At 38.4% G+C, this 25006-nt stretch overlaps 2 protein-coding genes across 2 annotated transcripts in view; one reads left to right on the top strand and one right to left on the bottom strand.

Moving 5' to 3' along the window:
* The window catches only part of LOC132704942 (out at first protein), a 57607-nt gene extending 34199 nt beyond the window's left edge, over window positions 1–23408 (top strand). The window contains exons 3-5 of the mRNA XM_060675292.1: window positions 17797–17975; window positions 19036–19175; window positions 20180–23408. Of these exons, the coding sequence (XP_060531275.1) occupies window positions 17797–17975; window positions 19036–19175; window positions 20180–20499 (639 nt within the window). The 3' untranslated portion in view covers window positions 20500–23408. The remainder of the gene's footprint in view (window positions 1–17796; window positions 17976–19035; window positions 19176–20179) is intronic.
* On the bottom strand, window positions 5617–6825 carry LOC132704943 (protein Flattop homolog). Its single transcript, XM_060675293.1, has 2 exons — window positions 6050–6825; window positions 5617–5920 (listed from the first exon to the last, which is right to left on the bottom strand). The coding sequence occupies exons 1-2, from the start codon at window positions 6243–6245 to the stop codon at window positions 5688–5690; spliced, it is 429 nt and encodes a 142-aa protein (XP_060531276.1). The 5' UTR covers window positions 6246–6825; the 3' UTR covers window positions 5617–5687.
* Window positions 23409–25006: the final 1598 nt, after the last annotated feature.

The following is a 25006-nucleotide window of genomic DNA, read 5'->3' as shown; positions in this document are numbered from 1 at the left end:
GGTTTGAAAAAGATTTTTCTCTGAAGGAAATCAAAATGTGAATGGTAAAACTGCAACGCTCAAAAACACCCTGTGCGTTTTTGCGGGGGAACTGTTCGGGTGGGATTCGTACGCACATAAATCAGCTTTTTCGAATAAATCAATCTCTGCCTTTATCGCATATTTGAATAACGTATATATAGGATCGAACGCATTCCTGGAGCCGATGAGCGATGTTTTGTATAGGGGAGCCATGATATGAGTGGGGGAAACGGTTATTAAATCTGGTTTATGAGAAGGTGGGCGTGAATGCGATTAATGGAAATTGCTCAATAACTTTTGCATATCGCCAAGATAGGCTTCATCGTTTTGGCCATGTAAATGGTACCAATTACTTGCCAATGGACAGCTTAATTTTTCTGATGGATGATGTTTGGGTCTCGTACGAATTTTGCTTAATTTCCAATTAGCTCGGATATAGAGCCGCGGTATTGTGGAAAGGGGGGGACTTTGAAATATGAAATTGGACGCCGCTAATTTTACAGGGTCCCGGCGTGGCAGGTCGCTTAATCTCGAGTGGGAAAACAGTTGCCCAAAGTTGCCAACTTCCGACCGGTTTATAACTAATCGTCGTGTCAGTATGGTGGAAGAGGAGTGCGGAGGCTGCGTCTCTCTCCAGACCAGACCCGCAGGGCGGCGGCACCCGCTAGAGTCGATTGTTCTATTTAATTATTTCGGCAGACGCGGCGAGTTAACGAAACCAATTTTGCCAGTCGTTAATTAAGCCTTTGCCGCGTTTGGTGAACGAGCCGTATATTATCGACTCTTTCCCGGGAACGTCCTTTTCCCGGCGTGAGGGAAACCTGTGTGGAGTGGTGAGAGTGGAACACTTCTCTCTGTTGTTAATGTTACTCTCTAAATATGAAATTTTCTTAAATAGGAGTCGAATCTATTTCATTTCTTGTTTTATATATGATTCATTCTTTTTAAAAAAATCATATCACATAAGCAATATTTAGAGAAAAGAGATTGAAAAAGTCCGACTTAACAACGAGGCCAGCAGAAAATTGATTGCTTAAATGGAGCCATTTATGCAGGTTCCACAGCGAAAACACAAAATTATTTTCATTTACAGGTTATCCAAGAAAATTCACGTATTTTGGACACTATATTACCTTCTAAACCTATGGTGGGTACGAGATCATAGTAGGTGAACATTTAAATATCCCAGTCAGACACCCTTGCCCAACGTACACTTGTTTTAGAAGCAGTTGTTTGTTCTGTGATTGTAAGTTCTTTTGTTCAGCCATTTCAATATTGAAGCGAAATTGGAGCAATCTGAAGACTAAGGTCAGGAAACACAGACGAACAATTGTTTCTATTGTTCCACTCTCGGTTTCAGTTAAAATATGTTATAATCGAAACCGTTCTCTCAATAAGTAACTAGCAATTGGTTACGCCTTAATTAATAACCATTATTAATAATATGAGGCAATCGGAATACAATTTGCTGTAGCCTAAGTGCTATCGTTTAAGGCTTTAAGGTTTTAACACTATTATCATTAAACCGATATCATAACGTGGAAACACGGGTAGATATTTTTCAGTTCAAATATTTTAACATCACTTATTTTGATGTCAAGAAAATCATGAAAAAGTGGGGTGCGGATGTATCAAGTGCCATCGGGGTTTGTGGATATTGTGCAGACAATTTTACTGAGATTTGCTGTTGGCGTTATTTTTTTCTCACTTCTACTGAATTTTGTAATTATTTTTATTGTTCCTAATTCCCGCTACTCCAAGCAGTGTGTTGAGTAGCCTTATTTGTATAAATACATAAATATATAAATAAATAATGGTCGTTTCACCTAAACATGTTATGATACCGATTCGCTCTAAGGGGTGTTTTTTTTCGATGTCTAGAACTTTAAGTTGCAACGATGGATTATTCGATTGACAGGAATTTTATTTATCCGAAAGATAATCTTGTGGCATTACATTTTAAATATGATTTTTGGAATATGACCGCCACGGCTGGCGCGGATGTAGTCTAATCTGGACGTCCAATTTTCGATAACTTTCTCCAACATTTCTGGCCCTATATCGGCAATAACACGGTGAATGTTGTCTTCCAAGTGGTCAAGCGTTTATGGCTTAACCGTATAGACCAATGACTTTACATAACCCCACAGAAAGTAGTCCAGCAGTGTTAAATCACAAGATCTTGGAGGCCAATTCACAGGTCCAAAACGTGAATTAGGCGGTCACCAAACGTGTCTTTCAATAAATCAATTGTGGCACGAGCTGTGTGACATGTTGCGCCGCCTTGTTGAAACCACATCTGGTTATTCAATTCAGGAATTAAAGAGTTAGTAATCATAGCTCTATACCGATCACCATTGACTGTAACGTTCTGGCCATCATCGTTTTTGAAGAAGTACGGACCAATGATTCCACCAGCCCATAAAGCGCACCAAACAGTAAGTTTTTCTGGATGTAACGGTGTTTCGACATACATTTGAGGATTAGCTTCACCCCAAATGCGGCAGTTTTGTTTGTTGACGTAGCCATTCAACCAGAAGTACGCTTCATCGCTAAACAAAATTCGCTTATGAAAATCGGGACCAACGGCAATCTCGTTTTGAGCCCATTCGACGAATCTACGCCTTACTTGATGATCGTTTGGCTTCAATTCTTGCACGAGTTGGATTTTGTTAGCACATAAACCAAGATCCTTCCGCAAAATCTTCCATAAAGTGGATGGACACAGATCCAATTCCTGTGCTCGATGGCGGATGGACTTATTCGGGTCTTCCTCAATGCTACGCTCTACAGCAGCAATAGCGTCTTCTGTATGCACCGTACGGCGTCTCTGGGGATGCGAGTTATCAATAAGAGTAAACGTGGTGCGAAAACGTTCCATGGTTAATCGAATTAACTGCTCTGATGGACCATTTTGTCGACGATACAATGGACGTAGTGCGCGTTACGTATTCCACATTATTTTCGAAATAAAATTGCACTATTTACAAGCGTTGTTCAGGCGTGAGTCTATTCATGATGAATTGCCAAACCAAACTGAGAATAAATCACTTGACAGCTGTTAAATCGGTCGCCATCTTGAACAGTAATGCCAACTTAAAGTTCTATACATCGAAAAAAAAAAACACCTATTAGTTCGACCCCTCTAAATATATCCAAATTCAATGCCTGGGCGTTTTTTGAACATGCAGAATTCAAAAATACTAACGGTAATGTTGTCAGATCTACCATATTTAAAGCCACACGTCATCATTTTGTTATTTTTAATGCAATGGTTTATTTATTTTTATTGATATGGATTGCGCATGTCGAATTTTTTCTAATTTTAAAATTTTGTTTCAATTAATAACTGAGCTACGGCAACACCGCTTTTTCGGCAATAAGTACCGAAACGCTTAAGTAACTCCAAAACTGCCAAAACTCGAATGATAAAATTCAATATTTTTTTTGATTTTTTTTCCATCTTTTGCAGTTTTGGTTAGTTCGCTTACTTTTTACTAACTCGGTTTTTCAAGTTTTTCAAGAAAAATACTTTGCGCACTTTAGGGCAAGGACTTTCTGAAATTTTAATTTACTTCGCGTCACCATTTTGTTATCCACGACGCCAGACGCTAAAAATTACACATAACGACGTAAATTCACTTACAGTCAGTTAATACGCTAAGATACAAAGTGCTCCTTATCCCGAATCCAGAACTTCTAATTAAATCAGTTATTTTGAGGAGTTGTCTAGAGAGTTGCTACTTCAAACTACCCTCTAATTAATCTTTTGCCCGGGATCTCGACGAACTTTGAACGTGCAACGTCGAAAATTAAAAGCGTCCTCCCCGTGCATCCGTCAAGGGGTCGACTTGCTTTATATAAACATGGCGATGATCTTTAAAATAATCAGCTAAAACGAACGGTAAATAACACAGAGCTTTCGATAAAATCTAATTCGCCACAGCAAATGAATTTACGATTCCGCGGACGTCATGAAACACTAAATAAACGTCAAACGATTTAGTTGGATGGGGTGATCTTTGAAAATTGTCGAAATTCGTCCTGATAACATACGGGACGTTTGATTAATAGAGTTCTCCGAACGATATACCCTTTTTACTACATAATCAGGTATTTATTTAATTTTGGCAAATTTTCATAAATTTTTCTACTGTGGTGTGGTAGGTGGTAGTGTGGTGGTGGAGGTGTGGTTTCTTCTTAAACTGGGTTTCAGCTGTCTCCAAATCACTTCTATCGGATTGATATTGCAATGATATTGTGGGAGACGGACAACTTTGAATATCCGCTACATGGCCAATATGTCCACATTATACTTCTTATCAAACGTTCCCGTCATAAGAACTTCCTTTCTTAATGGTATCAGGGCTATCAAAAAAGGTCTCATCCAAATATATGATGAGGACGTTTTTAGCACGAATTTCTTGTATTTCTCTCTAATATCTTTTCTTCCACTCCAAAATTCTTCTTGATTCCATCAAAACTTGTCTCTTATTGGTGGTTATGTAATAAAAACCAATTCTTCGTACGAACGGACGCAAAGCCTCTTGGCAACAGTCAAAACACTACGCAACTCTTCATGTAAAGTTTCAATTGTTAAAGCAATATTCTTTTAATACGCATCATATATCGACCGCCTCACTATTCCGGTATGGTCCATGTCAAGTAGATTTTTTCAGACCCCTTTTTCTTTCTTGAACACCATTCACAACTATGTCACGTACTGTGGCATACGGTGTTTTAGTCACGTAGGACATTAATTTTCACGATTTCACCATTGCTTTCCTGGAAAATATTTTAGCGTCATTATGTTAACTATATAACTGTATGGAGTTAGCAATATTACAAGACGAATAATATAAAAAAAATCCGGAACGTTTATGGGCCTATCTATATGCTCAAGTTTGGCTAACCCTCCGCCACACATCCTATTCCCGCTCTCACAGACGTTTAAGATATTTTAGTCTTGTTGGGCATTTATTTTTTTGAGTTATTAAGATTTAATGTCAAGTGGTTAGGCCGCCCGTTCCACATGATTTCTGTGTTCCACCAAGCGCTGATGATTGAGATCAGCTGTGCGGGGCAGACATGCGTCGAAGTCGAAAAACGTGTTTTTTTTTTGCGACAGAGCCGCAAAATAAACCGCACAGAGAAAATCAAAAAATAATTTGAATTCGTTTGGTTATTTCTCAAACCGTACCTTCTTTATAAATGATTTAAAAATTCAATTTTTGACCGACAGTGTAAAAATATCCTCACCAAAACTGTTTGGGCGTCTGTAAAAAAGAAATTATAATTTTATCTGCAGTAACTTCACCCAGTCGTAGTCTAAATTTCTAAACCGCTACAGAAATATTATTTTTTTTTAATATTTCATTTACTCTAGAAATTAGCCGAAGCACGCTGGTATTTATTTTTAACGCTACCGTTTTTATTAATTTTAGTCGTCCCCCTCACTGCATTTTTTCGCGTGCATCGATGTTTTTAATTTAAATATTTTTTATAATCTCAGTTTAGCTGACCCGATCGGAAACTAGCTATTTTAGTTTTCACAAAGGTCGGCTTTTACTATCTCGCGTTTCTGCGCATTTTGGAGTTTTTAATATACGAAATTACAACCTCGGATAGTTTTTTTTTTGTTTATTTTTCGACTACTGGCGCTATTGTCAGTCGTGTATCGGACAGGCCTGTTCTGCTTTCCGCATCCGCGACTCGCTAGTCGCCGATTCCAAATCTGCTCGTTCTCCGTCTCCGTCTCCGACTGCCTGTATTTTTTGCGGCAATTTTTGTGGAGGAAACATCGCCTGGTTACACCTGTGGAAAAACGAATCGCGATCGGCAAGTCCGTTTAATTTTCTTGCCCCGTCTCTATCAATTGTTTTCGGTAAATTCCATGTACCTGAAATCAAATTAAATATGCTGTGAAATGGGCTGGAATATGTCACACCAAATTGGTGCCCTTTGCAAGTTTTCAGTAGTTTCAGTAGTTTCAGTAGCGGAAGTTTGAATGCCTGGTTCCCTCACTTACCCAGAAACTCCCCCCAAGGGTCGCGCTTCGATCTCGGCACTCCGGGCAACAGGTGTCCGCGGGAATTACCCACGACCACCGTGGTACCCCTTCTCCTTGTCGGTCTCGCGCAGTGAAATCTTGGTACTTCCCAATTGCGTAGGTAAGTCGGCCGAAACGGCCTGTCGAATTGGTGCGCTGTGTAATGGCGTGACATGTCGACTCAACGTCAGTTCTGATTGACATTGTTTCAAGATAAAAAGTGGTATTTTTTTAGTTACTTCGCCAACCTTGAAGGGGTAATTTGAACGGAACATCACAACATCGCCAACTGTGTCACCTGTCCTTACTGCAGCCTGACGGGGAGAATTTAATATGGAACAAAGGACGACGGAGTGGGATATAAAAAAACGACGTCAAAAAATTTCATTTAAAACGAAATAGCGTGCGGGCGTGTTTGTCCGCTTTTTTACGCGGCTTTGTAGGGAGGGGGAGGGCGGAGGTGGGTGTAATTTAACGAAACAGCGTATAACGGAAACCGGAGATTTCTTGATAATAAAGATTTTTATGCCTTCCACTACGCTTATACAATTCACTATGTAATTCTTTAATATGAATTCTCTGCCCTGAAGATTGACTAACTTAAAATTTACGAATGAAAGCAAATCTTATCAGAGCAACGTAACCTAAAGAGAGGAAAATAACTACTCAAGAACAAAAAAAGGTCCTCATACCCCATACTAGAAGGGAGCAAAAAAGCTCTCGACCATAACCTCAATAAGTATCTAAAATTCACAGACAGGTCAGCTTTATTTATGAATTAGTAGTCACCGTATAGTTGTTAGTTAATATAGGGACCGTAAATAGCGATCTTCGTACACTTAACTCTTTTCTGCTACTTACAAACTGAAAACTGTCGAATTGACAAAGCCTTAGCTATATTGGTTGTTTTACGATGTAAGGTCTGATTGTAATGTAATAACATTAAACTATACCGATGTAACTATGCATATCAAAACTATATCGTGATAGCACATAAGCACCGGTCCCTATCAATGTTGTTATTTATTAATTACGTCGAAAATATACTTTCGTACTATAATATTTAAATAGTCAGGTCGAGAATTTCGGTAAAATAGGCAACGCCGCTTTCGCCACCGTAAGCCGGCGGATACGGACGTATATCGGGAAAATTTCTTCTTGTTTACGCAAGAAATCCGGGATTCTATTTGTACACGGAAACTCGATGAATTTATTACGTTTTATACCGAATTATTATCGAGTCTGTTTGTTGGGATATAGAAGCTAAACTTGTCGTCGGCCGGGAAGTTTGGTGCGCCCTATTAACTATCCGCGGTGTCACTTTCCGCGATAGCGATTGGGTTTTTTGTTGTCGATAATATTTACGAGGCGACTTGAAGCATAATATACAACAATGGATTTAAAAAAGATGCTAAGAGAAAAAGGCATTCATCTTGATAACTATAATAATTACAACGATACGCTAGGCAATGCAATGATATTGAATTAAAGTTATATTATAATTATTGTGAGTATTAATAAAAAAATCAAACGATAACTTTTTAGGCTTCATAACAATTTTCGATATTTTTTTGCTTAATTAATTTATGCATTTATTTTGGCGCACTCGGTATATCTACAACATCCCCACTGCAGCCAACCTGCTTCCTTGTTTTTTGGGAAGCATCCTTTATTTTGCTTTCCGCACTTGACGTGCTTTCGGTGTAGCCTTTGGGGACGAGCGTGACTGTGATCGGTTGAAGCCAACCACCCCCCCTAAGTATGTGATCCCAAGCCACCCCGCTAGGCGCTTACGGCACTGGCCGGGTGTTGTAGTTCTGGTTAGTTCTTGTAATTCTGGAGTGAAGGCTGTGTTGCCACCCTCCAGAAGCCGAATATCTTGGTCCTTCGAGCCGGATTTAAACTAGCTTGTGGATTACGTTACAGTCATTTCATTAAACATTTCAAAGATAATTTCTACATGTTGCCTGGTTGATCGGATAAGCAAAAACGTGCCGGTAAAAAAATGCCTTAAAAAAGACTTCATCTTTTCTAAATTTATTTTGTGTCCTTTTTCCAAAAGGGGACGGATAGCCGCACCACATAATTTATTATTTTGTGTGACCAAACTCATTCTGTGTTTGAGCTGTGCATATGTTTACAATGACTAAACGACTGAGGATGTCCAAAACGCTTAAACTTGTTGCTGAACGCGACTTATTAGTTAAACCTGTACGAAAGGTGCAGGTGCAGCAGGGCAAACGTGCCGAACCTCAAAATAAAAAAAAAAACCACGAAGTGTTGAACTTGGTTGTTCCTGACGACTACCAGCAAGGTGCAACTACTAGCCCCGTGACCATGATGACCAACTTGTCAACCCAGAAAATTGTGCTTTTTGCTACTTGTTTGGTTTCGTTTTTGGATTCTTCTTGCAAACTCTCTGTCACTTGTCGAGCCCTTTTGGATTCGGCAAGCCAAGCCAGTTTCATACCATATCCTCTTTTCAAGCAATTGAAGCTCCCCAGATCTTCCTGTGCAACCCCAACCCAAGACCTTAACCAAATGGGGACGTCTGCTTTAGCGAAAGTGATTCTTAACCTAGAAGCTTTAATTATTCCGTCGAATTGCAACAAGGTACCTTACCAGGTGATTGAGAAAAGGAACGTGAAGTACCTGCAGAATCTACCCTTAGCTGACCCATTCTCTTGTGAACCCATATATTTATCGCGACATCTTTTTGCCTTGTTTTAAGCGAGAATGGAGATCCCTGTGCTTTCCACACCAGGGTTGACCTAAGAATAATAAATTCTGTAGAACCCTCCAATCCAATTAGTTTTTTTACTACCTTTAGTTCATCTATCGATGACTCTTTAAAGCGATTTCAGGAGATTGAATCCATTTCTTCCAGGACATTTATGTTTCTTGAAGATAAAGGGTGTCAGGAGATCTGTCTTAGGTGATTCTTACCCCCAAGCCCTCCAGAGGGTCCAGGTCTTAGAAACCCGTTTGATTAAGAATCCACCCCTACGACTAGCTTACAATGAGCCCTTGAAAGATTACCTCCTAAAGACCGTGAGGTATGGTTTAAGCTGTAGTTCATATCTGGTCATTCGTATTACGCCAACTTATGTTGATGATATTTGTGGAAGATCAAACTCAGTGAAAGAAGCTCGTGAACTACGAGATCAACTCGTATCTTTGCTACAGTTGCGTGGATTTTAGTTGGGTAAATTGGTCAGCAACTCCCGTGAGTTATTGAGTTCAATGCCCGCTGCGCATCCGCAACACATCTCCCTCTGTATTAAACTAGCCTAAAAGTTTTAGGACTATAATATGTACTTGACAGGATGCATTTTCTTACCGTTTCGAAGTGGCGATGCCAAACGAAATATTCTGTACCAAGTAGCCAGTATTTCTAATCCGTAGTGTTCCTTTCCCCTGTAGTGTCCTTGTTACGTCCCTTGACTCAACAATTTAGGATTTTGTCAGCTTTTGCACCCCTTTAGGGCGGAATTGTCCTCGGTGAGTGTCATGCAAGTTAAGCCCTTTGTGCACGCTGGTTGGTATTGATTTTTGCCTGCCTGATTTCTATCACCCTCTCTCGCCGGTGAGTTGCTAAGACACAGAAAGTCTACATTTGCCGGTTCATCGGTATGGCAACGAAAGCGCTTCATCTGGAGTATTTTTAGCCGCCTTCCGTAGGTTTATCGCTACGCGAGCATATTGCAGTGATCAAGGTACGAATTTTGTCGGTACTACACCCAATCTGCTTGCTTGTTTTTTGGGAAGCATCCTTTATTTTGCTTCCGCACTTAACGTGCTTTCAGTGTGGCTTTTGTGGACGAGCGTGAGTGTGATTTGTTGAAGCCAACCACCCCCCAAAAGCCACCCCACTAGCAGCATAAAGTGAGTGATTTATTTTATAAAGGGACTTCTAGTTTTTGTTATGTTACCACCTTGCAAAAAAATCAATCAATAATAAAGATTGTTTATTGTTATATTAGTAACGATTATATTGTTAAATAAAAAAGTTTGTAATGTGTGGAAAAATATTTAAAATTCTTATCTAATTAATATTAATTTGTATTCTATTAATAATAAATTCCTAATTTGAGAATAATGCTTGAGGGGAAGGAGCTATTACAGCTATAGTGATAAGCAAAAATGACAGAAATAAACGCTAAATAATGTAAGCTAGTGACATAATAAAATATAGCGGAATAGAAATCCTGTTCCAGTTAACGTTAATGTTATTAATAAGTATTAATACGAAATTCCCGATTTGATAATGATGGAATGAAAAAAAGTTGTTGCCGAGAAAATGTAATCAAATCATAAATAAAAATAGAAAAGGAAAGTAAAAGTCAACGAAGAAAGGAAAGGAAACTAATAACCCAGATGAGAAAAAAAGGTATTGACGTAGCATTGTTAATAAATAATATGAAAAAGCAATAAGTGAAAATTAAATAAGAAGCAGGCGATTTATCGAAATTTTCAAACAAAAGGATATTTGGGTAAAATGCAAAAAAGACATCCGCCCATTCGATAAATGGCTATCGATGACGTCGAAAACAACAACTGAAATCCAAAGCGGTATATAAATCAATTTCTCAACGACGCCGACGGTTCAACAGAGAAAATTACCATCGTAAGATTATTAAGCAATATTCGCGGAACACAATACAGCCGCACCGAACAAGTTTTTGTTCGTAAACTTTTAATCGGGACCCGCGAAGTTAAACAGAACAAACTGCCTTTAAAGTCGGATTTAGTATGCACGAGGCAATTTAAATTTAAACAAGTTTAGTTAATCGACGAGCGGCTAATATGGCATACTTAATTAACGTCCAAATTAAATATTTGGCACACGCGACAACATGCTGCGTTAACATTATATGCAAAGGAGACGCGGCGATACAACGTTGCAATCGCGTTTGAATCACGTAAATATCCTTGCAACGTTTAAAATTGATTGATAATCCACCTTTAGAAACTATAGAACAAATTAGGAGTGCCGCGCTTAATTCTGCTTATTATACAAATTTTACAAAATAGGTGAATTTCTAGGGGCGATCCATAATATGGTACGTCAATAAATTTTAACGATCTCATTACTCCAGCTAGTTTGATACAAATGTTAGAACCGCTTTTATTCCTTATGTTATTGGGAAACAACGAACGAGACACCTATGAAACTGCACACTGCAGCGCCATTGTCTATCGATTTTCCAATTTCAGTGGCTCAGAAATACGTTTCAGTTAATTCCCCAGTCTGTGTTGATGTTGATAAATGACCGTTCGAAATTGTGACGATCTGGACCGGCTATTGGCGATGCCGTCGTGCGATTTCAATCGGATAAAGTCATTAAAGCCGGTACGGAATCAGCACGAATTCCGTTCTCTCGACGGACACAAATCACACGTTCGCGTTTTAATATGCGCGAAGGGATGTCGTGCAGAAAGGTAATTCGGGTCCAAATTGATAATACTCGCCCGTCACCATATCGACGTTTCCATCAAAAGCGGGTCGGATATCGGGCATTTACAATTTGTAACTTCACGATGCCCATGTTGTAATTAGATAATTTGATGTCAACAAAATCCTTCACCCTTAGTGAACAAGCGACGTCAATCCCTATAGCATCATGAAACACTATTCAATAACGAAAATAGTCGTTTCAAAATATTAATTGTGAGCGAACCAAAGAGAATATTTGCTGTATCATATCTTGTAATCTACTGGTTTTCGTTTTTTTAGGCTTTTTAATATGCGCAATGGGATGTCGTGCATCAAGGTAATTAGGGTCCAAATGGATAATCCCCGCTCGTCGCCATATCGACGTTTCGATCGAAACCGTGATGGCCATCGGCTGTTCACAACTTGTAACGGTACGATGTTCATTTTGTAATTAAATATTTTGACGTTGAGGATATCTTTACGAAAAGTTTTGTATATTCTATATTCTATTGCTATAATAAGTGAATTTAATACGCTAAAGGCGAATAAAAATTTTGCCTGAAAATAAGAAAAACATAACGCCGGAACGGTACGTCTTCGTCTCTTTCATCCCAGAGGAAGCCAAGGCGTGCTTAAAAACGCGCGACTAACGACGATTTACAACATCTTTTGACACAAAAGGGCCCGGGTCTATCGTGGGGAAAGATATAACCGCCCCTCCGGTGCTGACTCCTCGAGGAGCTGTCAACGTTTTGACTGGGATATAAAGGTATGATACCCGTTTCGAATATTAAACACGTTCCGTAGTCAGGTAAGGAAATTTGAATCATCCCACGACGCTAAGTCGAATTTGAAATAAGCCACTTCCAATTTCGTCCGGGATTCTATAGGAATTTCGTCTAATATATCGATGGTTCCTAACATCCGCAATTTGCAGTCGTTTTCGCGGCGTCATACAATTTGACGTACTGATCTGTAGCGCCTCAAGGAACGAGAACTAAGAATGTTATCTATAAAAAACGCCAAAGTGCCTTTTGTATTATATCATATTAGGTATTTTACTTTATATTAAAAATAAATACAAGTTGAAACAAGTATAGCCCATTCGCGAGCCTAAAAAGTCTAGAAATATACGGTCCAACATTTATTCCAACCGGTTGACTTATTAAAAATTAACAACCGAGCGAAGCACGAACTAGAATGGCGTAGGTACAACACCTACACGACACTTTGTTGAAGTCGAACCCGAGCTTTTTCTTTTTAGCATTCGTCGCAGACTTAGCGCGCGACGGCGTCAAAGGATTTAAAGGACAGACGTACCCGGGATATGTCGTACATTTTTTCCTTTTTTGACTGCGAAGGATTTATTTCGATGAGACGTCGAAATCCCGGATCCCGGGCCAAAATTTATTTTTGAGATACGAGAATAGTTCAATTTGCGGGGATAACGAAGCGACAAAAGAACAGAGACCGGCTTTAAAAAGTTTACGGCGTCAGGTCGGTCGTTTTTTGTTTCTTTGAAGGTCTGGGAAGGTCCGCGCGAGATCATCTTATCCCCGAGTCATTCTGTGATCCTTCTTATGTTATTTGACAGATGTGGTTTCCGTGAGGAGTTAATCAATGTTCATCGCCATCATTGTCCTCGTTTATGTTATATTCTAGATTGACTATGTCGGGTCGGATTTACCAATAAGCTGGTTAATTCTGGCTAAGTTGTTGTGATAATCATTGGACAGATGTCGTTTCCGTGAGAAGTTATCAATGTTCATCATCATTAGCGTCTCCGTTATCGTAAATTGATTAAATTGATTAAACATTTTTCTTTTAGGTTCACATGTTATCTTACTAAAAACAGAGCTTGATGAGAAATAATGAATAGTATTTTTTTAGACAAATGTCCTATCATATTGAATTTTCATGTCTACAATGACTTTATTATACATGCATCTTAATTACCTATATGTACCGGAAGATGTAGGCTACTGGGAATATGCTGTAATAAGTCCAGTGAGCTGGTACAGTCCACCGATGAATTTAAACAAACTCCTCCAATACATTTTGAAGACACAAATAAAATCAAATATTAAATCGTCGAATTTTTGAATAAAATAGTATATCGTTAAAAACAAATATGTACGTTTATTCAAGTAGTTCATCAGACTGGTCATTATTATTAGGCAATTTTGCAAAATACTTTTTTTTAATATACTAGAACGACTAGAAAAACGATATAAAATCGTCGTCTGTTATAGAGGCGGGACGGAACTTTTAATGGCGAAATAAATGCATTTTAATGTACGGTACCGCAACGATCCGAAACTTGGTCGTCATAAAATACGGCGAAAGCGAGGAACTTTAGAGGCGATGTTTAAATATTAAGGCCAGCGCCTCGCGCACGGTCCAGAAATTCGCGGTAAATGCATTTAAAACGCCGCATTAAAATGTTTCGAGGATTACGACAATTAAACGCGCTTGTGTCGCGGACCGTACGGCATATCTCGTGATAAGTGACCGGGAGAGATTAAATCCCAATATCCCTGCACACCAAATATGCCCCGTTTAAAGCCGTTTTGTTTCAGTTTCGTCGATTTTTTTTTAATACCGTCCCGGGACATTCAAAAACGATCTAAAGCCGAGATAAATTCGGAACAAAAAAAATTGGCCTCTTAATATCGTTGTCGCAGAACAACGAGCGGGATACATCCGTTTTCGGAACACGTGTTGGTTTTATACGGGGGTGAACCTTTCGAGGGGATGTGGATTGGGGTTTTGTACTGAAGAAAATTAAGGGCCGGTGAATTTGTGGGATTTCATCCTTGTATTTTCCTGAGCGCGCGTTAATTTAAATAAGTAACACACCGGTTAACTGCGCACCACGGACTGACTCGTTCAGTCGTCGGTATTTTGGTAAACGGTAATTCGTCGTGTAACACAAGAGTTTGTTTTGGATTTTTGAAACTTTTCCGGGGGCATTTTTAAGCATTCTTGAGTTGGAGTTTTTTTTTAATATGGCATTTTGCGTAATTTTTATTAACAACGTATTTTAACCAACGATTTGATCGTAACGGGGTGATCAACAGTGGACCCATCGCTAAATCGAACTCTGCCCGGGTTCGCTTGGAATCTTTCTTAAAAGGTCGGAGCGTTCCTCGCGGATGAATTAATATCCGTTTTTGTTCGCGAGGCGGAGTGGGACGAAGATTGTAGCGGCGGGAGATTACCGTGACGGCTGACCTATATAGAATATTAATCTCACTTAAAAGCTCCGAGAGCGGATGTTGTTTTTTGGACTCGGACCAATATTTGTTCCCGCCCTCCACGCCCGGAAAATTTGACAAGGCAGCCGGAGGATGCGGAGGTGATTTCGGCCGGTGGAAGGGAGCGTCGAGAAAAAAAATAACACGTCGTATTGTTCGCGTAGAGTGACGGACAATGCTCGATGCAAAGTTGAAGAGGATTTGCATGCATGGTTTTTTTTTCGTCAATATTTACGTCCGACCAGGTTATAAATTGGCGGGAAACTGTGCGACGCGCTTTTCGAATCACCGTGCATAAACATGTGGCGCACGAATTAGTTTGCGAAATTTATTTAATTGTTTGCGCGGCTCGTATAATGCGGCCGGGCATTATTGTTATTGAATAAAATTTATTGGCCGGGCGCGACTGCGTTTTTTTTGTTCGTTTTGAATTAATTTATGGCGTTGTTTGCAAACATTGAAATAAAAGGCCCCTCGGTCGAAAACTATATTAAAATCGCTTTTTTAATATTATTGATGAGTTTATAAATAATTTTGCAAGAGAGCTCGAAAATATCCTAAGTGATTTACGACTGAGTAACGAAGCTGATTTTTTAAAGCAACTTATCGCTGTCATTAAATATGTTATAATATTTCATTTTAATTATTTAATTAGATAAATCTAATCATTTGAATAATTATCTAATTATTTGAATAAATGAAACTAGTTAATGGAAGAATTAATTCCGATTAAGTCAGTAATTTATTTCATTTCGTAACTAATACTAATTTTTTGATAAATTCTAATTATTTTAGTTTTTCCAATTAATTAGTTTGCAATTTTATAAATCCTGATTAATTTAATGAATTTTAACTGATTAAATTAAGAAATTATTGTATTTGTTTAAATTATTAATTAATTCCAATTAGTTAAATTACTAAATATTTCTAAATAACTAAAAGATAATTAAGTTTATTTGATGATTAATTCTAATTTTAATTTTTTTTTCCGAAAAGAAACGTATTTTGATTGCCACATCATACCGACGTCGCATCGGACCGCGGCCATTTTTACTGCGGGCGTATCGATCTGAGAGAGGACGGAGGCCGATTTTTTTTGTCAAACGTCCCCCATAAAGCAAATACGGGCGGAACGAAACGGATAAAATTAACAGCGCTCTGAGGTAACTGCTGTATCCGACTTACTCGCGCTTAAGCCGGCAGATTTCTCTAATACACTTAATGGAGCGGCGTGTTTACTTTGCGGTGTCGGGACTCTGTTTGTCCAACACCAACAGGGCCCCGTAATGGTTGCAGACGTCGGAATACGATCGCCCGAAAGGCTTTGGAAAACGCCAAACGATATAAAATATCGTCTCTCGCTTTAATCTCAACCCAAACCCGCACCCTATAAAATTACGCGTCGTTAAACCGTTTCAGTGGCTGTACAAAATAACGCCAGCTAAAAGTTGTAAATTCAATTAGTATTATTTTTTGACCAACCATATTTTTAATAATATTATTGTCAATATTGGCTCAATGGGTAGACATAGATATAGTACCGTTCTTAAAATTTGGTCGATCTAATGTTTTCAGCGATGCGACGTTGCCGCTTCTTCGAAAAAGCAGCATCAACTTTAATATTATAAATTCACCCCCATTCGTCCTCAGTTTCTGATTATAGTTTACGTATGTCTCACGCAATAGTTCAATGTGCGTGGAACAAACGTGATGACAATTTCATTTTTTCGAAGGGAACACCTTATATTTCAATATTATTTTATATTATTAACAGCTTATATGGTGAAAGTCGCCGACAAAGTGAACTTGAACGGTGAAGTGCTGAAATAAAGTTTTGATGAATTTGTTTATTTTTCACGAACAATGTGTCAAACTAACAGCAATTGTACAACGTTAAATAAAATGTATTCGGAAATGCAAGCAATGAACGAGAACATGATAGTCACAAAATAATTTAGATAGTTATGCTCCAGAACTAAGTTTAGCAGTCACGCTAAACATTATTTAGGAAATATTAAAAAATGTGTGCATAACAATAAAATATTTATAATAAATTTTTAACATTAGCGAAAATCGGCTTCTAAAATCGTTTTAATATTCGTATTCCCATCAGTTGGGCCCTCCTCATTTCACTTCTGTCTAGGTCTTGTTGTTTACATCGTACAACTGTTTTGTACGCGTTTCTTTTTAAAATACCCCACAAATAAAAATCGCGTGGTTAGATCTGGTGATCTTTATCTAGAATATTTATTACTTTGTCTTCATTAGACGTTGCGAGTTTCAGTGAATCTCGTTTCCGCTTTCAGGTTTGTGCGATTATCGGTTCTAAATCATAAAACTGTTGCTTGAGTCTTTTGTGAACTATTGCCAAAATTTCAGCTGACTGCGAATTCAAATATGGCTGCAACTATGTTTTGAACAAAAAATAGTGATAGCGATAAATATGTCAGGTAAATCGTCCTCGCTTATACAATGGACCAAACTTCCCTAAGCTATTAACGTCTAAGCTGCCATCTACCGTGAACCACCGTTGTGCTACTGGCGAATCAGTTCGTGCATGCACGAAACAAAGAATTCTCAATTTCCAATATCAAAGCATTAAAGCACCTGATTATAGCGCGGTCGGCACGAACGGAGGCCCTGCCCTTCCGGTATTGTATTGCCGGGCCATAAGTCACCCCCCGAAGTTCGTTCGGAATAATGTTCTGCTGTTTTAGCTAAGCAACGTCCGGTATAGGCGGAAGTTTACCAGCTATCGTTCGCGACACTGCCTTCCGGGAGTTAACAGTTCAATTGAAATTTATTCGAATTGGACCCCCGCATATTGGAACTGCGACCGTATAAATTCATTCGACCGTCCCGCTAAAGGGGTTGTCCCCGGGGTTACGGGATAAATTGCATCTTTGTTTTGTCCCAAAACGACGGCTTAATCGACATTCGTGGCGATTTGTTACGGTCCGGAGGTTTCGCAGTTGTTTTCAATTATTCCTCCGCAAACTTTGGCCCTAATAATTGTCGCGCTTTGTCTATAGGAGGTGCAGATATTGAAGAGCCTTATACTAGGTGAGGAGGAGCGGGGCCAGAGCCAGTACCAGGTGATGTGCTTCATTTTCCATTTCCCGAAGGATTCGTTTATATCGTCGGACGCCATGTCGAAACTCAGACAGAAGAATCCGAGTACTATACGCACCCCCGAAGACGATCTGGGAAGGTAATGTCCGCCTTTGCTTTTTTGTTTTTATTTTCAAGTCAGCTTCCTCGATACATCACAGTTGCCAAATTTTACCCAGTTGTGACAGTTATTTGTGATTGTAAACTTATATCATCAATTCTGCTATGAAGAATGTTTCAAACCTGGTATATTATTTGTTCGCCTTAATTCTGCTTTCGCTGTAGTTATGTCGTACACTTCAGTTTCTCTTATAATACAGATGTATAAAAAATTTATTCTGTACTCTTTCAACCATGCGACGTACTTAAATACGTCATCAAATGGACCCGATATTACGCCATTACGGCATACTCTAAAACGCTTTTGACATGCTGTTTAAAGTTGTTTACATTTTTTAAATCCTATACAGTTTCCTACAACGAACCTGTACATGGTGAATGTTTAATACAATCTACTTGTGTTTTAGATAATAGTTGCGTGTCAAAAGTTACTCCAAGATCTCTCATTTCATATACGCTTGTTAAAATGGAAACTTTCATTTATTGTTTTCCTAGTAAAGCGTAAAACACAACACTTAAAAATATTAATTTGTTATTTGTTTACGTTAGACCGAGTTTTGTGTAGTCACTTTCATCCTTGATAATCTGAAGTCATTAGCAAATCATTAATAATGAGGAAAAGCTAAGGATTAGAGCCCTGAGGAATTTCAGGAACCTAAAATGAACCCCAAAAATCATTCACTAATATTTGTAGTAATTATGAGTGGGAGATTTTATCAAAAGCCTTCGCGAAATATGTGTACATTACATCAACTGGTGCATTAATATTACACGAGTTAGTGATTATTCGTATAGTAAAAGATAATGGAACGGCATGCAAGCGATAGTCACATATCTTGTTATCAAAATGCCATCATAACCGGATTTAAACATGTGTAGTTTTGAACATATTTTTGTCTGCTGTGTTAACGAATTAATTCTAGTGACTGTAAAGCCTTTATTAATTATTTTAGTTCATCTTACATTTCTGATTTTGCGTAGTTCGCGTAGTTTAGCTTTAGTTGTTTCAGTAATTAATATAGCGTTTTTCTTTACCGCAGGGTTAATCACACGTTGGATCACTCGGTCGTTTTGAAACACTCGGCCGTCATTAGTCCCTTCATTCGGGACGTATGTTCAGAAGCGGGACAGGCGTCGTATACGCGATACGAAGACGTACTTAAATGGGCCACAGTACGCGGTAAGTCGGAGTTCGATTTTTAGACGTGCGAGACGAACTGGAGGTTTAATCCCACGGATCCGCGAACTAATTAAATTAATATCGCCGTAGGGGCGCGTCCCTGTTTATGACAGAAACATAAAACGATCTATTCAGCACATGCCCCTAGCGCGATATGAATATTATTATTACAATAAATCTGTCCGGCCTATAATCACGAGAAAGCGCTTAAATATGCGTATAGGTACAGGGCGGTCGTTTTATCGTGGACTTTATATTTTTTAATGTAAGGTATAGTTAAAAAAAATCAAATATTTTTAGGTTTATAATGTTTCCATATTGTTACGGTTTTCAATCTACAAATGTCGATTGCATGTGTTAAACGCTATAATAAAACTCAACACTGTTCGTAAAACTTATCGGAACAAAAAGTTTATTTCGTCGAAAATCACTATTCATTTTACGCTATATTTTATATATGATTATATATTTTTTTTCTACTCCCGTCTGTAAAATACCTAATTACCCACCGATCTAGCGTGCGGGAAGCGTCACTTTACCACGTCAGTTTCGTTTCCCATGAATCCGAGTCACTTCGGACATTTCCGGGATTTTACCGCACGGATTTGGGAGCAATCGGATGTTTTCGGAGATATTTCCCACGCTTTGAATTTTGACGTTTGTCAATTCTGACGGTCATGTCAGTGAATGTATTCGTGTTTGGCGAAAATGTACCCAAAAACCAACGGTCGTAGAAAAAGCATAGTATGCAACACGTTCGGTAAACTTTTTAACTCACTCATTTATTAAAAACTCGCTCCGCTCGTTACAAATAACAAATAATAACTGCCCCACTGATACATTTATTAGATGTCTTTTATTGAAATTGTAATTACAAATTACAAAGGACACAAAAAAAATTCTAGAGAATATTCAAAAAAAGTAAATGCGTTAAAAGAAAACATTCATAATAAATTCTAAAACGTCTTTTAACTGTGTAACTAATTAATAAGTATTTTTGCCAGGGATACCGGTAGCGTCGTACCAGGCCGCTTTGAAACGTTTCCCCACGACACCCGATTACGTCGGCACCAACGACATCGAACCGCGGCAACCGACCTACAGTATATCAAACTGTACGGACGTCAAAAACATTTGGACACCGTGTACGTGTCAGCTCGAGCAGTGCATCGGTTGGTATCCTTGCGAATTGAAGTACTGTAAGGGCAAAGGTCACACTAAAAACTCGGTGACGACGTACCGTTGCGGGATTAAGACATGCAAGATATGTCACAGGTTCGTCTATTACGTCACCGAGAAGCAGCAGTGTTTGTGGGATGAATGACCGCACGACGATTACGTGACGGCCATGCCTTAATAGTAGTTGTCTTGACGTAATAGTTTTGAGACCCGGACCAACGCGCGGTACCGTTCCCGAATTAGAACCCTTAACATTTAATCGGCTTTCTTCGGCGACGGCGTCGCGCGACGACAACCTTAGGATTGACTTTTGAATCGTTTGTTCTAAAATCGGTATTCGAGGAAAATTTTTAGTAGACGAGATTCCCATGGCTGTGATAAAGAAAAACAATTAATAATATATTAACTGTGAGTGGAAAATTTGTAACAAAGGGGTATAAAAAAACACGTAAAAACAATAATAGAGCAACAGTAGACTGTATAAGACGGTAACGAATTGAACGGCCTGATGACGAGGGGCTTTGCCTTGCGGGTTTGCCAGGGGTGGACGGTTTTGTTTTGAGCGATGTTATTTGTTTTACGCCATAGACGGCTTAAATTTGCAATAGGCGGGGGCGGGGCGGTGTCACGTTGCCTTCTTTGGGACTTACAGACAATAACCTCGCACCGTCAACATTGCACTGTAATATATTTCGACGTATACAGGATAGTGCAATAAGGTTTATTTATCATTATTTCCAAAAAATGTTTTAACAAGTGTTACATAAAATCGATAGACAAATATTTTAAAAATATTCTAAATTATACGAGACGTTTCATAAAAAGGTTACATTTTTAACTCTTCTAAGCTCTGTAAACGGTGCCCCAAAAAGACTTTTATTTATTATCTAGAGAAGCTCGAAATGGGAGGTACCAGTATTTTGCCCTCCACTTTTTTCTACGGAGATAATTAAGCAGTTTTCCATAAAAAAAGGTGCTCTTGTTTAAAGTAAAGACCTAAATTGTATTTAGGTATCATGAAATATTTCGGAAATAACTAAAAAAACGATTTTTTTTAGTCACCCCGTGTATTTTTACATATGTTTTATATTTTTGAAGTTAAATTTGAGAAAAGTCTCATCTGAAGTCTTGTTATATATACATTTCTTTTGGAATTATCGTAATATGCAAAAATATATAGGATGTTCCACTAAACAAATATATTTTTGCGTTGCTACGCTTTTAAGAAACACCCTGTATAATTGAGAATATTTGAAACATTTATTTAAAACATGATAAATAGGAGTATTTTGCAGTTTGTACACTTTTGTTTAATGTTTTGCAAAAAATTTTGGGGCCTTTTCTTTAATTTTTTTTATATAAGCCAACAATACTTTTGCCCCTACTGCTAGAAAAAAATGAAATGTAATTTTTGCAACGATTATATGACAGTGCTTCGTCGGCGTGTGTAGTAGAACGCTTAGCTTCTGAGTTTCACAATCGCTTCTTTTTTTTTAACTTTCGTTCGCAGTAGATGCCGGACGTAACAGGCGTTTTATTTTTCCCGGATTCGATATTGTGCACCGAGCAACCGGTCGTCGATAAATATATATTTTCCCTCAACTTCCGTCTATGTTACTGAAACGTACCGGAATTTGCAATGATAAAATTCGCAAAATTTCAACGAAGGGAGTTGGTAATATTGACGGTAATGGCACCTCAATTCTCTCGTCTGGTGCGTGTTTTCCTTTTTTTTTTCAACCGCGCGCCCGCGAACGTCAAAAAGGAATGTGCGATAATGAAGAAAAATATTATTTCTCCTCGCTCGTACAGCGGCGAGGTGGTGGGGATGATCAGAGATTCCCGCTCGTCCATAATACGGTCTCTGCTAGACGTTTCAATGTTTCAATATTTCAGATTTCTCAGCGCCGATTTTGCTTATTTTTCGTTTTACTTTCAGCGGGGCAATGCTTAAACAGTGGCGTACACGACACAAATTCATTTGGGGGGGTGTGAGGGCTTTAACTAACATTTGAAATTGTTAGTCTATTTTCCGGGGGAAATTTAAATTTCCACGGTCCCCCACCCTCGTTTTTATGGGTGTTGCTAAAATGTGCAGATCTTAAAGTGATAGACCGAAGTTCAATTTTTTTTAACAAACCGTGCATGGATAGATTGTACCATTTCAAAATGAGCCTTTTTCAAAAGCCTCTGCAATTTTTTGCTATGAAAATTTTTGTGTTTTTATGAAAACATTTCTTTTTCAAGTACATAGTATTTTTAAAATTAGTAGTTTCACAGAAACAAATGTTTTTTTATACCATTTATGTTTTTGAATAATTCAAAGAACCTGAGTTTGCTGAGTTTTTCAAAAAAATAAATTTTGAATTTTGAACAAGTAGCCGTTGGACCATGGAACCATATACAGAAAACAAACGCGTACTAGCAGTTCTTAAATGATGATTTGGGTCTAAACACGCTAGCATTAAGTTTAAACTTTTCAAATAGATTAAAGTAAAATCAACGGGCAATCGCGTCCAAATCCTTTCACACTATTCACACAACATCCCATTTATTTTAAAGACGACCGAAATTCCAATCTAACAACGTACGATTTAGTTTTCTCTCCGCCCAAAGGCTATGTGTTCAACTTTATATTAAGAATAGGGCTCGAGAAAAATATCAAGTGTGCTGTATTTTTGGAAAGGATTTTTTTTTTCATAGAAAAACCAAAGTTTTTACAGCAATTTATGTCCAATTTAGCACTCTACATTTTTTATTTATTTTTCGCTTGACTTGTCATGACGAGAAAAATTACGAAAGAAGAAAAAACGCGAAAGCAGACAGTAGTATTGTAGTCACCCTTCTCGCCACATTTTTCGTTTGTTTCTAAGCTAACCGGACGGTGTGCGGAATTAATCCCCATGAACTGGATTGATTATATCGTAAAGCAATACCCGACCACCATTTTATTTTTTGCGACAGCCAATCAGCGCGCGCGCACGGAAGACCTTCGCTTCATGTAAATTTCCATGACTCCGTGTAAACTGACGTTAATAAAGTGTTATTTTTTAGTATAAACGCGTCGTTTATTTCAACCCCTCCCGCAGCGAGCATAAATCTTTTCTACCCCACTCCGTGATTAATAATTTAATAACCTGGCGTATAAATCGCGGAAGACTATAAGGCTGCGACACAGGACCTCAGGTAAACCCCCGCCCACCCTTCCTCCAACCCAAAATTGCAAGCAAACTTCAATTTATCACGGGCGTTATCGGGATCCGAAACGTCTGAGGACGGACTAGAAAATTAAACGAAAATGATAAATACCTTAAGACCGCAGCCCGAATGGCGGTCGTCCATAAATCATCCTCGACGGGTCTCGGACTTGAGTTCTTGTAAACGGCGAGTCGCCATTTGGTCCTTGGAAGCCGCTGCATATGACGCCCGGCGTAGCTGCAGTGAAAATTTGCTCGCGTTAGTAGTATAGAAGCGAGGCTTCCGGGACCGCAGTGCTGGGGACGGCGTGGGACGTGTCGTCGCACGAGGCTACGAAAATGTTTCGCCTTCGTAAAATTAGATCCAATTAAGAGCATGTAATTCGAAGTACCGTCGCATCCTACTAATTAATACCAGACACTCGAAGAACGATTTACAGCGTAGGGGGAGTGTTCATTGTTCCGGGAGAGTCGTTTCGCCATGTTGGAGAGCGTATTGGATCGAGCCAAAACGCCTTGTACTTGTAGTTTGGCTTTTAGCGAAAGAGTTTTGAAAAATTTTCAATTAATTTTCAGAGAAAATTTCGCCAATGGTTAAAGCTACGGCGATGGTTAAAGTTGAAAAAAGTTGTCAATTTTAAAGTCTAGAAATGAAAATTTGACTACGCTTTACGAATATGGTATGCGTAGATTTCATCTACGACGTTTCGCTTCCGAGAAACCGTTTTTCAAACTTTTGACGCACATCCAGATCATGTTAAATTTGTAAAAAGTTTTTCTCTTTTTTTTCTTGCTGCATGCTGCCCAACTGCATTATCAATATTTTTGTCCATCATAAAAATGTATTTTTTTATTGCAATGGCACTCCAATTTTGAAAATAATTTAGCATTGTCTTGCTTATTGTTATTTCTACTTTGTTTACAGATTTTTTTTTATTGCAAGATGAAGTTCTGATTTTCTTAATCATACACAAAAAATTTAAGGGACCAGCGATTTTCGAATGCCCAAAGAAAATAAAATTGAAAAACGCCCATATTTCATATTTAATAATCTACGCCGATAATGGCTTCTTAAAAGAAGCGTCAAAGATCAAAACGAAGTATTAATACAAAGAAAACTATCAGTTTAATTTTTTTCTTTAAAATTGACCGATATATGGATATTTAGCAGTCAACAACTTCTTTTGAATTCCGCCTCCAACTTAACTTTTACCGTTTCCGATATACCAATACATACTGATTGGTGGTATAGGGCGTTCTTTCTATAGCTTCTATATCTTAATAAGAATATAGGTCCTGGATTATGATATAATTATTGCCTTCAACCTTCATCGTGCTGGCTTTTGCGAGCAATTATGGAAGTTACCTGCTGAGGGCAATAAAACTTGGATCATGTAGGGATTAAAGGAAAAGACTCTCAAAGCTTTTGATATTTTTTTTTGTGTATTAAGGTGT

Source organism: Cylas formicarius, unplaced genomic scaffold (genome assembly GCF_029955315.1).
Source record: "Cylas formicarius isolate icCylForm1 unplaced genomic scaffold, icCylForm1.1 PGA_scaffold_7__23_contigs__length_41026272, whole genome shotgun sequence".
In the NCBI taxonomy this organism is placed as follows: Eukaryota; Metazoa; Arthropoda; class Insecta; order Coleoptera; family Brentidae; genus Cylas; species Cylas formicarius.
This window is presented reverse-complemented; position numbering and strand designations above follow the sequence as displayed.

Excerpts from the sequence above, each read along its gene's own strand:
- LOC132704943 (XM_060675293.1), bottom strand. The coding sequence starts at position 6,245 with ATGTCACGCCATTACACAGCGCACCAATTCGACAGGCCGTTTCGGCCG. Across the intron at positions 5,921-6,049 it reads CCCTTGGGGGGAGTTTCTGG|GTACATGGAATTTACCGAAA; the intron begins GTAAGTGAGGGA and ends ATTTGATTTCAG.